Source organism: Amphiprion ocellaris, chromosome 1, assembly GCF_022539595.1.
Source record: "Amphiprion ocellaris isolate individual 3 ecotype Okinawa chromosome 1, ASM2253959v1, whole genome shotgun sequence".
Taxonomy (NCBI): domain Eukaryota; kingdom Metazoa; phylum Chordata; class Actinopteri; family Pomacentridae; genus Amphiprion; species Amphiprion ocellaris.
The window spans coordinates 36353477-36367527 of NC_072766.1; the positions used below are offsets into that span (position 1 = coordinate 36353477).

General features: G+C 37.3%; 1 protein-coding gene across 1 annotated transcript in view; it reads left to right on the forward strand.

Moving 5' to 3' along the window:
- Positions 1 to 853: 853 nt before the first annotated feature.
- iqgap1 (IQ motif containing GTPase activating protein 1) overlaps positions 854 to 14051 on the forward strand; it is a 72599-nt gene continuing 59401 nt past the window's right edge. The window contains exons 1-2 of the mRNA XM_023285357.3: positions 854 to 1093; positions 3239 to 3341. Of these exons, the coding sequence (XP_023141125.2) occupies positions 1048 to 1093; positions 3239 to 3341 (149 nt within the window). The 5' untranslated portion in view covers positions 854 to 1047. The remainder of the gene's footprint in view (positions 1094 to 3238; positions 3342 to 14051) is intronic.

Below are 14051 nucleotides of genomic sequence, written 5' to 3' on the forward strand. Positions count from 1 at the left end.
GGTAAAACCACACTTAAACTGGAGAGAAATTGGCCTGTGAATGAATTTTCTGTGTCCACCAACTGCAAAAACCAAGAAGCACTTTGCTCAGCAGGCTGGTCCCAATATCTGTAGTATTTTATACAATTCTACTTAGTTTTACTAATTGACTTTCTAAGTTTTATCCTTCATGTTGGCACAAAATTGCACAAAGAAATGCTGTGGCTGCCTATCTGATACCTCGTGCAGCACTTTGTTCCGTTTTTAAATGGGCTGTAAAAATAAATTTGATCAGATTTTGTCAAGAAAATGGTGGAAAATGTGAATCAGTGTTTCCCAGAGCTCAAGATGAAACAAAGATATTCAGTTTACTGTCATGGAGGAGCAATGAAACTTTTTAAAGGTGCTGTAAGCATGAATTTAACTGGATTTTGTGTAGAAAATGTCAAAATAAATGTACTGCTGCTACTAATATGTTTCTACTTAGTGGTAAAATTCTCAAATTAACACACAGGAACCAAGTTTTGAATGATTTTGAGGCAAAGTTTGAAGAAATTGAATGAATGGGATCCACTTTTATGTGTCCAAAACAAGAATCATTTGGCTCAGAAGTACATATCAGTGTTGAAAACTGCTATTTCTGAAGTTTTTTCCTGCATTTACCCTTCAGTTATTGATATGGGAGGTGTTTAATGTAAATACTGTGACTTTTGTAGTGATCTATGAGGACTCCTGGAGGCCCCCCGACCTCGGTTTGACCCTCCGGCCCTCCAGAGGCCAGCAGGCGGCGCTGCGGCTGCAGTTTGTCCGCCTGCTGGCTGCTGAGCTCGGTTTCCTGAAACGCATAGTTCAGGATTAGGAAGAACACACCCAGTGACATCAGGGAGGTTTGAAGAAGCAGAAAAAGTCTCAGACTGCAGAAGGAACTGGAGGGCCGGAGGGTCCTCAGCGGCTTTTCTCAGCTTCACTGCGGCGCTTTGAGCTCCAGCTCCGGACGCTTCGGTCTTCAGGCGGTGCGTAAAAGTTTGTGTTGCCACTGAAGCGCAGCGGAGAGTTTCTGAAGAGAGGATGTCAACTTCAGAGGAGACGGACGGACTCCGGCCCAGATATGGCTGTAAGTTCTCACTTTCCTCACCTCCACATGCATGAGACTCCAGAGCAGCTGCGGCTCGTCCGGATCCTCCCGTCGCTGCTGCAAAACCTCCACAAAAGTCGCTTGTTTGTTGGAAGCGCGCACAGGTTCAACTTCTGACAGCATGCTTTCTGCTAATTATGACTTCCGCGTTTTTATAATAAAGCATCGCAGCAGCAGGAGGGAGGAGGCCTTTTACACTTTACACAACTTTTCCTGTCGTGCACAAGTTAGTTCAACAGTTTTGCTTCACCAAATATCCACAACAGAAGACAGTAATCAGCATTTAATCAGGGAGTTTTGCTTCTACGTGGAGATGTAATGACCAGAGGAACAACCAACGCCCAAGAATCAATTTCTGGAGGGTTTTTCTTGTATAATTTAAAGAAACTGAATGAATTTCACGTGTCCATAAACAGTAGAAAACAAGAAATAGTCTTCTCAGCAGGCTGGTCCTGGTATTTTTAATGTCTGAGTGCATAATAGTGGTGAGTGGTGGGAAAATGCCATTTTTGAAGTTTTTCTTCCACTTTTCCCTCCAGTTTTTCTTAAAATCACGTTTAACTTGATGAGAAAGTGGCTTCTGAATGAATTTTGTGTGCCGATTAAGTGTGGAAATCAAAGCTGGTCCCAGTATTTTACACTTTTGAACACATATTAGTGATGGAAAAGCTCATTTTTGAATTTTTTCTTCCACTTTTCCCTCAAGTTTTTTGTTGAAATCACATTTCCCTACTCAGAAAGTTGTCTCTGTATGAATTTTATGTGTCTGTCAACTTTGGAAAGCAAGAATCAATTTGTTCAGCAGCATCATTCCAATATATTTTTCATTTTTGAGCACATAACAATGGTGAAAAAGGCCATTTTTGAGGTTTTTCTTATACTCTTAGCCTCAGATTTACTTAAAATCACATTTAATCAGCTGAGAAAGTGGCCTGTGAATGATTTTTATGTGTCCATTCAGTGTGTAAAACAAGGTTGGTCCCAATATTTTACATTTTTGACCACATATTAGTGGTGGAAAAGCACATTTCCATAGTTTTTCTTCCACTTTTCCCCTTCAGAAAGTGTCCTCTGAATGAATTTTATATGTCCATCAACTGTGGAAAACTCGAATTACTTTCCTCGGCAGCCTTGTCCCATGTATTTTGTCATTTTTGACCACATATCAGTGGTAAAAAAAAAATTCTGAGGTTTTTCTTCCACTCTTAGCTTCAGTTTTAGTTAAAATCACCTTTAGCCTGCTGAGAAAGTGGCCTGGGAATGACTTATGTGTCCATCAAATGTGCACAGCAAGGCTGGCCCCAGTATTTAACATTTTTCACTACATGTCACTGTTGGAAAAACAGCACTTCTCAAGTTTTTCTTCCACTTTTCCCTTCAGTTTAAGCTAAAATCACTCTTAAACTGCTGACAAATGCTCATATGAATGATTTTTATGCATCCATCTACTGTGGAGGACAAGGCTGGTCCCAGCATTTTTGATTTTTGAGTATGTATCAGTGGCAAAACAGGCCATTTCTGAAGTACCCCCCCCATAAGTTTTTGCTTAAATCCCGTTTTACCAGCTGAGGAAGTCGTCTCTCATCCCATCCAGGCTTCACTCTCTCACCTCAGCAGTGACAGGAGGCTTAAAAAGAGGCCTCTTTGTATTGCGCGTCCTCCCGTCCCATCCCCCCGCCGCTCCATAATTTGGGAAAAACTTGCTTTGGGGAGCCTTGGATCTGCCGGCTCGGCTCTAATCTCCCGGGAATCGCCCCATATCGTCCTCGGCATTGTTTCTTGTTCTGGGTGTATGAATGAGCACGTCATCTGCAGATGCAGGCATGCCCACATCACAGTCCCACACTCAGCTGCACACATGACTAATAAACAAGGCTGGCTGCTCCTGGGAGACACCTCAGTTTGTAGAAGTTTTTGCAGTGGCCACGTAGCTGCATGGAAACATTTTCTCAGTTATGCAACCAGAACAAAACTCCAACTTAGACAGCTGTGACCAGAATACACCACCGTCATCAGGGGCTCTTCCTGCAGCAACAGATCCAGAGTGTCATGTTTTCATTCATTCACGTTTTTGCTGATTTTGAAAATGAAAAAGTGTCGTTTTGTGGGTGTTTGTGGCTGCAGCCGTCCTGGATGGCGTCGAGCGGCTCACGGCGGAGGAGATGGACGAGCGGCGGCAGCAGAACATGGCCTACGAGTACCTGTGTCACCTGGAGGAGGCCAAAAGGTAAGAAGACGAGAGTTAATCCACCTGCAAGTCCAAGCAAAGAGCTCCGATTCAGGTTTCAGATGGTTTCTCAGTGGATATAAGGAAGGAATTATAGTTTATGAAGTAAAAACTGAGCTGTCAGAGCTGCAAATACTGAAAATTTGCATTAGTGACTGATAATTTTGTCCCTAAGGTGTTAGAAAATAGTTAAAAATCGCCACTCTGTGCTCCTAAAATCCATAATTTTGCTACTTTTGTCCAAACAATAGCCTATAAAGCAAAGTTCCCTGACTTTATTCTCATCTATGACCAAGAAATCATCTCTCACAGTGAATCTCAGAGGGTATTAGTAGATATAATGGAAGAATTACAGTGTGTAGTGTACCAATGGAGCTGTCACATCTAAGGAGAAATTATATTTTTGTTACTGACTGGTTATTTGTTCCCTATAATATTAGAAAATTGTGCTAAACAGCCACTGTATGCTCCTAAAAGTCTTCTTTTTGCTATATTTTTTCGAAAACGGCCCAGAAAACAAAATTCCCTGACTTCATTCTCATCTATGACAAAGAAACGTGTCTCACAGTGGATCTCAGAGGATATTAGTGGATATAAAGAAATTATTATAGTGCATAAAGTAACAAAAGGTGAAATGCTGAATAATTTTTATTACTAACTGACAATCTGGTCCCTGAAATGTTCAAAAATAGTGAAGACCCACCACTATAATATTAGAAAATTGTGCTTAACAGCCACTATATGCTCCTGAAAAACCTTAGTTTTGCTACTTTTGTCCAAACAGTAGCCTAAAAAACAAAATTACTTGACTTTATTCTCCTCTATGACAAAGAAAACGTCTCTCACAGTGGATCTCAGGAGATATAAAGAAGGATTTATAGTGCATAAAGTAATAAAAATGGACATACTGTTCAGTTTTTATACCTGACTGATAATGTGGTCTCTAAGATGTTAGAAAATCGTGAAAAACTGCCACTGTATGTTCCTGAAAGCCTTCTTTTTGCAGCTTTTGTGAAAATAGTAGCTCAAAAAAAACAAATTACTTGACTTTATTCTCGTCTATGATGAAGAAAACTTGGCAGAACTTTGAATTTCTGTCATTTTGTCATGGAAAGACAGTCAGTTGTCAGAATTGTAGCTTTTTTTTTTTTTAACTTAAAAGTCTCGTAACTGACATCCGAACTTGGAAATCGTCCATTTAAAGTTGGTTCTTGACTCTAGTTTGGTTGTTTGAGCCCCACAGATTCAGTGATTTTCAGGTTTTAAATCCACTTGACGTGTATAAATAGTACTATAAATAGTAAATAGTAGTAGTATATAATAGTAGTTCTCTCTAATAGCTGGACGGGTGTCAGACCTGATGAGACTTGTCCACATTAAACACAGTTTAATAGTCAGTGTAATTATGGAAATCAGTCTTTCCAGTTTCAGTTGCATTAACTGAGTAGCAGCACTTTGCAGATTCGGTTTCTGGTCCTGCGGCGTCTCTAACCTCATGTGACCTGATATAAAATGATTCCAGCGACTTCCACAAGGTTGAATTTTAGGAAGTAGCTGATTTATACTCGACTTCTGCAGGGATTAGTGGCTGAAATCTCTCACAGTCTGTTGACTTGTTCAGACTTTTAGACACTTTCAGGTCGTATTTCAGTTGATTTCTGAAAGTCTCAACATCAAAAACAAGCACCTGAGATGTGTTTTTTTAAAGTGGCGTTTGGAGATGAAGTCTCAGAGCTGGAAAGTGTCTAGATTCATCTCAGTTTTAAAGATTTTCATCATAATTTTGCCAATTTTAGAGTTTTTTATGTCGTCAGAGTCCTTGGATGGCTGCTTTTATGTAGAGAGCAATTAAAACTTGAAAACTTTGGCTTCTTTTTCACCGTAGTTTTGAAATTCCTTGCAGTTCTAATCCTGTGGATCTGCTCTGGGAAAAGTGAAGCTAAAAACAAGTTCCTGAACTGATTATGTAATTGTTTTTCCTCCACTAAACATTGTAATATTAAAATCAAGATGTATTATACACATTTAAGATATTTTTTGAAGTTGTAAACGTTATTTTGAAAGATTAGTTGACATAATAATGTTGCATCAACCTAATATGAAGAGTAATTTATACTCTAATTTCTGTGTTAGTTGAATTAAAGCTAAATTCAAGTTGAGGCAACCTAATATAATTGACTTGATTGCTTAATTTTTCTTCACTTGAGGTTTAGAATTTCATATCTTCTTCCTTATTATAACATATCTGGACAATTTCAGATGGTTAAGACTGATAATTAAAATACCTTTGATTACAGAGGAAAAGCTAATTCTATTAACTCAATATAGTTTGCTAGTTGAAGATAATTTCATTAGAAGTTGTTTTAACTCATAACAAATGATGCAATCTTACATTTTTTTGTGTTTTTGAGTATATGAAGCCAGTTCCAATGGGACAATTAATCTCGATCAAGTCAAATAAAATCAAGTTTATTGATTTTAGCAAGTTTTAAAACAACCCGAATTGCTAAAAGTGCTACAAAAGTAAGGCAAAAATATGTCCAAAAAGTAAAACAGGATAAAGAATTTTATGCAGTAAACCAAAGTGAAATGGCATAAAAAAACAAGAACAGGGCAAAATGGCAACTTGTAGTGTCAATTTCTGAAATAAAAAGATGACTAAATAGAAGGTTTAATAGCTATAACTGTATTAAACTGACAGAATCTTGTATTAATATAAAAAGCACGTACGAAACAGCCGTACAAACTTTGTATTCAGCACAAAGGCAAACTTTTTATGTGTTAGCAGGACTTTATGAAGTCAGTGAGATCTGTTCACACACACACACACACAAATTAACGCACATGCAAACACACACTTGTATGTGTGTGTGTGTGTGTGTGTGTGTGTCCTGATCTTAGCAGCCTCGTGTGTGTTTTAGCTTGTCGTTGACGTCGTCGCGGGCTGCGCTTTCAAATGAGGAAGGATTGTGTGAGACAGGAAGTGACTCAGTCTCTGTTGATTTTAGTATCTCCCACCGTTGCCACAGAAACCTGCAGTTGCCACAGCAACAGGTTCCGGTGTGAGTCTGTGCTGCTGCGACGCTCCGATTGAAAAAAAAAAAAAAAATTAAAAAGCCGAATGTTTGCTGGCCCTCATCCTTCACCTGCTATGATGTTATCATCCATCTGGAGATTATCCCTGGAGGGATTTTTATTTTGTCTTCGCTACGTTCTCCTCTGTCTGACTCTTCTACGTCATTATGGGATGGCGGTTTTATCCCAGGAATGCTTTTTAGGAACTTGGAGAGAACATCCAGACCTTTGTGTTCGTACTCGGTTTCCAAAACAGGACAGTCGCTGCCACAAAAAGAACAAAAAAAAGTACATTTTCAGATCAGCAGAAAGCAAAACTCTCACTCAGAACTCTACTCACTACATGACTTGCGGCTCATTTGCATTTTGGTTCATTTTCTGCTTCTCATAGTGCAGAAATAGCTCATTATTTAGAGTATTAGTACATTTAATACAGTCTGGGTTGCTACTGGGTTTCCCACAGGAAATTAGCATGTAAAGGTGGAAGTGCTGAGAGGAAGGCTTTGGTGAGCTTATTGACCAAACATGGGCAAGTCGTCGTCACGGGAGACGTTGGGTAGTTTCGCCTCACGCTGCTGAAATAACGTACACGTGATCTGGTGCTTTTTCACATTCAGGATCCTATGAGATGCTTTAAAGTGTCCTATTAATACCACATTGATTTGATTTGTATTTGTAATTTTATTGCACAGAGCTGCAGCAGAATTTGAAACCGAAAGTTCATTCTTGACCTTGAAAACAGCAGCTGAGAATGAAATCTCTCTAGCTTGTTTAGGCCTTGTGCACCTGTACATTTGTGTCATGTAAAATGTAGATTTTTCAGCGTTTTTTAGCCTTTTGTCCACAAGCAAAACCAGTTTTAGGTCACTGACTGAAAGTGGAGCTTTTAGAAAATGCCTTCTCTTGTTAAGATATTAAGAATCTCATGACATGTTGAGATTATTGCAACTATTTTTATGATTAATTTATGAGTAGTGTGGTCTAGAAAATGTCAGAAAACACAGAAAAATGTTCATTAGTGGTACCCAAAGCCCAGGATGACATCCCCAAATGTCTTGTTTTGTCCACAACCCAAAGATATTGAATTTACTGACATAGAGGAGAAAACCCCCCAGAAAATACTCATATTTAAGAAGCTAGATGGTGAGAATTTCAACTTTTTTCTTGAAAAGATTACTTGACATTGTAATCACTCCACAAAGTCTAATTAGATCTTGTGCTCGTGTCTGCAAATGTTTCTAAAAATGCAGCTTTTCCCATGTATTCTGGTCTGTCATTCAAACACAAATGCAGATTTAGGTCACTGAAACGAAGCTGAACTGAATTTTTTCTCTTAAATATTGCTCATATACTTGCAAAATAGTTGCAAATGAATTCAATTATGACAATTAATTGAATAATTGTTGCAGCTCTGTTGGGTTTTTTGCATTTTGACATCAGACTGTGGATCAATATCTCCTTTTTAATGAGACGAATGGTGCGCAATGGTGGATGCAATCACAGTTGTGCTAATGCTAATTTTGCTAACAGGACTTGAGACATGTTTTTGAACATTATATAGATGTGTGATCTTCAGGATTAACTTCATTTTTCTGTCTGTCCACACAGTGGATTTACTGCTTCTTTAATGCATCGTTGCGGTAATTTGTAGTAGCTTATTTTTCAAACTTCTGATTGGCCAGCATGACTTTAGGAGCTCTCATAGGTGCATCAGGTGTTTTTGGATTGTCATGTGGACAGTCGGGCTGATTGATTTGCATTTGATTTGATTCGTGATGTAACTTTTTAATGTCTTCCTTCAATTCAATTATGGTAAATGATCAATACTCCTTTTTGTTCAGTGTTTTATTAACCTGAGGTTCACACACACACATTAACGGTGTGACAGATTTTACAACATGTGATTGAGCATTAGCAAAAGTGTGACTGACACATGGAAGAAGCTTGAAGATGTAAAAGCACAAACAACAATTTTCACACGGAGTGCTTAACCTACATTCTGAATTACAGCCTTTTCGATTTCCTAATTGCATTTTTAAAAAATATTATTACAAATTAATACTGAGAAATTGTTCAGTGCCAGTGGGAAGAGATTTTTTATTCATTTTTTTGTGAATGAAGGAAGAAAAACTCTGTTTTACATGTGGCCTCCGATGATTGTCTTTCTCTGTAGATCATCATTAGTGAAAATTAAGGTGCTTTTGCTCATCTCACTGTATTGTACAGAGTGTCTCTAAAGTCTGGATGTATAGGAAATCTCATTAACTCTAATATTTTGCCACCAGAGCTTTGTTGAAAGAAGGAAGAGTTGAACTGGTACTTCTCAGTGGACGTGAAGGATGGACCTATTAAAAGACAGCAGATGAATTTAATGCATATCATCCATGGAGGATTCCACTTGGCTTTTCCACGGTGGTGAAGGTGGTTAAACAGTTTAAAGAAATGGGCAGTGTCACGGACAAACCCTGTTCTGGACGACCATCAGCCGAAACTAAAGAATTGGTCTTGGCTAAAATTCATTTTAGCCCCAAAAAATCACTTCCTTCACCCTCACCCTACCTTTTGATACGTCCATCCTTCACTCCACTGAGACAATCAACAACAAGCCATATTTAATCTGTGGAGGCAAAAAAATTGTAGTTAGTGAGATTTTCTATGTGTCCAGACCAATCTAAACGTTGTGCTTACTACAGTTTAGGACTGAAAATGGCACAGATCTCCCTTCAAGATACTGATTCACAAAGTTACAATTAGATTTAGCTTGTGGTGAATCAATAAGTCATTAAAGTTGTGCATAATTGACAAAAAGACACAATTTGTTAATTTAATGCTTCTTTTTGCAGCCCTGTTTCAGTTTCTTTCATAAATATCTTGCTTCTGTAGTGCTATAAGTCATGCACAACAACTAAATGTGTCCTTTAAATGAATCAGATTTGATAAGTAACATAAAGGAGCAAAGATGTCAACTCTGTCGCCACTTTATAATGGATATTAAATCAGCTTGTTAGTCGGTTATAGAGTTTTTTCTATTAGATAAAAGAGGAAGACGTGCATTCTCTGATTAAAAACCTGCTTCTGCTTTATTATCTTTTAAATCAACCCCCCTTAGTGCAGATAATAAAGATAATATTGTACATTTTTATATCTTGACGGCTGTCAAACCACTAAGGAAAACTTTACAATGCATCGTAACATTATAATGAGGCAACAGGAATCTGACACAAGCGTATAACAATAGAGTTATAAAAGTTTTTACATTCTGAGTAAATGTGTTCTGAGTTATGATTCAAGCGTCACAATCAACTCCAGCTGACGGATGTGCGGGGGTTATGAGTTGCAGAACAGCTGGAGGCTTCGAAACTAAAATTCTGGACAGACAAAGGAAGATCTTTAAGTACAGGAAGCAGTTTTAGGATGGAGGAGATTATTTTCTCTTCTTATATCAGTTTCCAGCTGAGTAAATGCTGCTAACGGCGGCAACTAATCCAGCATTTGTTTCCGAGGGGAAGTGACCGATCTGTAAAGAAAACACACTTTTTGAAGAGTCTTGAAGCTGCTGCCGAGGCTCCTGATTGGCTGCCGGAGCTGCTTGTGGGGAACACCTGAGCCTGCAGGGGAAGGCTGGGGGAGGAATGCTGGAAGTGTGTGTTGAAGTTGTGGTACGATGGGAATGCATGTGACAGGTGCACAGCCGGGTGTGATGGATGGAAGCAGGAATGTGTTCAGTCACCGAGCTCAGGTGTGTTTTCAGTTTTTAAGGCGTCTCTAAACTTAATGTCAATCCAAATTTGTCATGGGAATGAATCTTTTTGAACTTAATTGTCCAAAATGCCAGGAAAACACGATTTATTCCTGTGAAAAAAACATCTCCTTTAAAATCCTGACCTTGAAAGACGAAAAAAACGATAATAAGTGGATTTCATTGCAACCAACACATCATTTAGTAGGAGTCTAGCACAGCCTAACCCTCCTGTTATATTGTGAGTCAGATTGACCCATCCATCCATCCATCCATCCATCCATCCACCCATCCATCCATCCATCCATCCATTATCTATACAGTGTTTAATCCTCACTGGGGTTATGGGGAGCTGGAGTCTATCCCAGGTGAGTTAAGGTGAAGGCAGGGAACACCTGGACAGGTTACCAGTCTGTCACAGAGCTACGTATACAGACAAACAATCACACCCACATTCACACCTACTGACAGGTTAGAGTTACCAATTAACCTCTGCATGTTTCTGGACTGTGGGAGGAAGCTGGAGAACCCGGAGAAAACCCACACATGTACAGGGAGAACATGCAAACTCCATGCAGAAAGATCTGGGGAAGGCCAGGACGTGAACCAGGGATCTTCTAGCTACAGGGAGAAAATGCTAACCGCCGAGCCACTGTACAGCCCAACAATTCAAAATGTAAAATAAAAAAATAGAAAAATCAATGTCATGTAAAGCTTTTGTATTTTATATGTAGGGTTTTCCAGTGTACCTCAATTATCCTCACTGAACCATGATGTGTGAGAGGTAAAGAACACCACTGCACTAAATATTTTAAATATTTTAATGCTTCGTAATGGAGTTAACGATGACATATGAACAATGTTTACTACCATTTTTGGATAATTAAACATGCCCCAGGTTAAACTGACTCGAGAACATTGCTGTTCCTGAAAAACTAACCTAACAGGAGGGTTAAGGATGCATTTCGAGTGCGTACAAGGTTTCAAATGAGGCGTGCCAACAAAAACATTAAACTGACAGCAAATTGAAACTGTGGAGTTGGATTTTCTATTACTACGTTGGAATAACACACTCTAGTACACAATCAGGGTTAAACTGGTTCTGTTAGAGGGTTTCTCTGTGAAGGTGAGGTTGTCATCACTTGCTGCACACAGATGCAAAGTTTGTGTTATCGCTCTTATTTTCATGTTCCCTTTAAAATGGGAAGCAGTGTGAGTCTGAGGCGACCAGCTGAGCTCATTATCACAGTATTTGAATGTTGAGTCACCTGTTCAGGAGGCAAACGGAGCACTAGTAGTTGGCTGTAGAGCTGCAGCAATTAGTCGATTATAATTATCAACCCATTTTTCAAGGTAAAAATCTGAGTTCTCTGAAGCTTCCTAAATGTGAATATTTTCTGGTTTATTTCTGTGCTTTTTGGACAGTAAACTGAAAATCTTTGGCTTGTGGACAAAACAAGACATTTGAGGATGTCATCTTGGGCTTTTCTGACATTTTCTAGACCAAACAACTAATAGATTCTTCCAGAAAATAATCAACAGATTATACAAATGGAAATAATCATCAGTTACAACTCTATTTATTAATGTTATTAACATTTCCGAATATCTACGACCTGGAAGGAGTTTTCCAAAAGTTTTCAGTGACCTGAGACTGTGTTTATAAATAGCTGAATTTTAAGAATTACTTGTGCAGGACAAGGCCTCATCTTGACTTTGTGGGGAGATTGCATTGTCAGCTACTGTTTTTAGGGAAAAAAGACTAAATTCTTTCCTGCTCTGTGACAATAAGCTGAATATCTTTGGGTTTGAGGACAAAACAAGAAATATGAGGCTGTTAACTCTGGGGTTTTGACATTTTATTGACCGAACAACTAATTGATTAATGCAGAAAACCTTCAACAGGATAATCAACAATGGAAATAATAGTTAGCTGCAACCCCAGTTGGCTGCTTTAGGTGGATACAGCTAAGATTATCTTCATTATCCTTTAATCTAAAAGCTATTTCTCTTCAATAAGTGCTAAAATGCCAATAAAGTAATGCTATAAAAGTCTTTTTATCCAACAAAAACTCAAAACCCAAAGAAAACAAGGAACTAATCCCCCATTTTTGTCATTTCTTACGTAATAAAGTCATGAAACTGGTGATTTAACTGAAAACTGCAGCAGCCTTCAGTATGTAGATGTGCTTCTTGACTTGCTTCTTGCTTTCACTCTTGCTCTGCTCCATCAGCCTCTCAGGGAATGCTGTCAGACATGTTTTTGATGAGATGCTTATTGATCCGAGCACATTCTCCCCCTTCAGCACAGATACAGCAAAACCATTTCAGGCAGTTTCGCTGTGGATTCAGGCGCGATGACAAATGAGTGGCCGTAACGTTTGAAGTCAGGATGTCTCGGCTGCAGCTCCTGTCCTCCACAGCGCCTCGCTTCCTGCAGCAGCTTATAAATCACTCCGTCAGCAGATGTTTGCAGCCGTGACGTCGCGTTTTTTGGGCGTAGCCGAGAGGTTTTGGTTCCACAGGTGAACCGGATTCCTGGCTGATCTGACAGCAGACTGAAAGTGGAGGAGGAGTTTTAGATTTCTATTAGAGGGAGGAGAGCAGAGGAGGTTTAATTATACAGAGAGTGCTGGAGTTTATATCAACCTGAGATTTTATCAGATTCTGCCTCTGTAAAATTCAGATTTTTGCTCCATTTAATTTTTCCTTAAATGTCAAATATCTGAGAAATATTTGTTTTTTAGTTTATTTAAAATACTTTTATTTTATTGTCATACATTGTGCAATGACATATAAATTAATACTTTTTTCAATGATTTTATTAGATATTATCTGTATTTTACCAAAACAGGAAAAATAACAAGCTGTACAATAACAGTTAAAACATTATTTATAATTTTTCAATATTTTAATATCCATATTTGTTTCTATCAAATAACAGCAATTAAAATAAAGATTTTTTAAACAATTAAATACAGTTTTTAAAAAAGTAATGCAATTTAAATGCTTTAAAAGAATAAAAATACCGATTTTTGATTTTTGAACATTATTCACAGTTTTGGCTTTTTTTTTTAACAACTTTTTTCAATTATTTTACTAGATATTATAGATAAAACGTTACAGTTAACATTACAATTAAAACGTTATTTATCGTCGTTCACTCTTTAATATACATAATTTTTTCTGTCAAGTACAAGCAAGTAAAATAAAGATTTTTTTAAAACAAATCTAAATATAGCTTTAAATGTTGTAAAAGAACAAAAACAGTTTTTTGATGCCAGTAGTATTCACAGTTTGTCCTGTTTTTTTTTCCTAAATGACATGTAAATTAATACGTTTTTTTCTCCAGTTATTAGATATTATAGATCAAAAACTGTAAAATAACAGTTAAAATATTATTTAGAATTTTTCAATCTTTAATTCACATATTTTTCTATCAAATAGTAGCAAGTAAAAGAAAAAACTTTTTTAAACAATTTAAATTCAGTCAGAAAAAAGAAGAAATAATTTTGTGGTTATCTTAAATGTTGTATAAGAATGAAAATACAGAATTTGGATGTCAATACAGAATTTTTTTCAGTGATTTTACTAGATATTATAGATAAAAAGCTGTAAAATAACAGTTAAATTCATTAAAAAATATATTTGTTCAATCTTTAACATACAGATTTTTTTCTCTTAAATAACAGAAAAATAAAATAAAATTTTTTTAACAAAATATTTAAAATTAATATTTAAAAAAGTGCCATTTTAAGGTTATTTTAATTTCGTAAAAGAATAAAAATACAGATTTTTGATGTCAACATTATTCACAGTTTTTGCCTGTTTTTTACAGCTGACGTAAATTAATACTTTTTTTTTTGGTCAATGTTTTAAAGTTGTAAAATAACAAA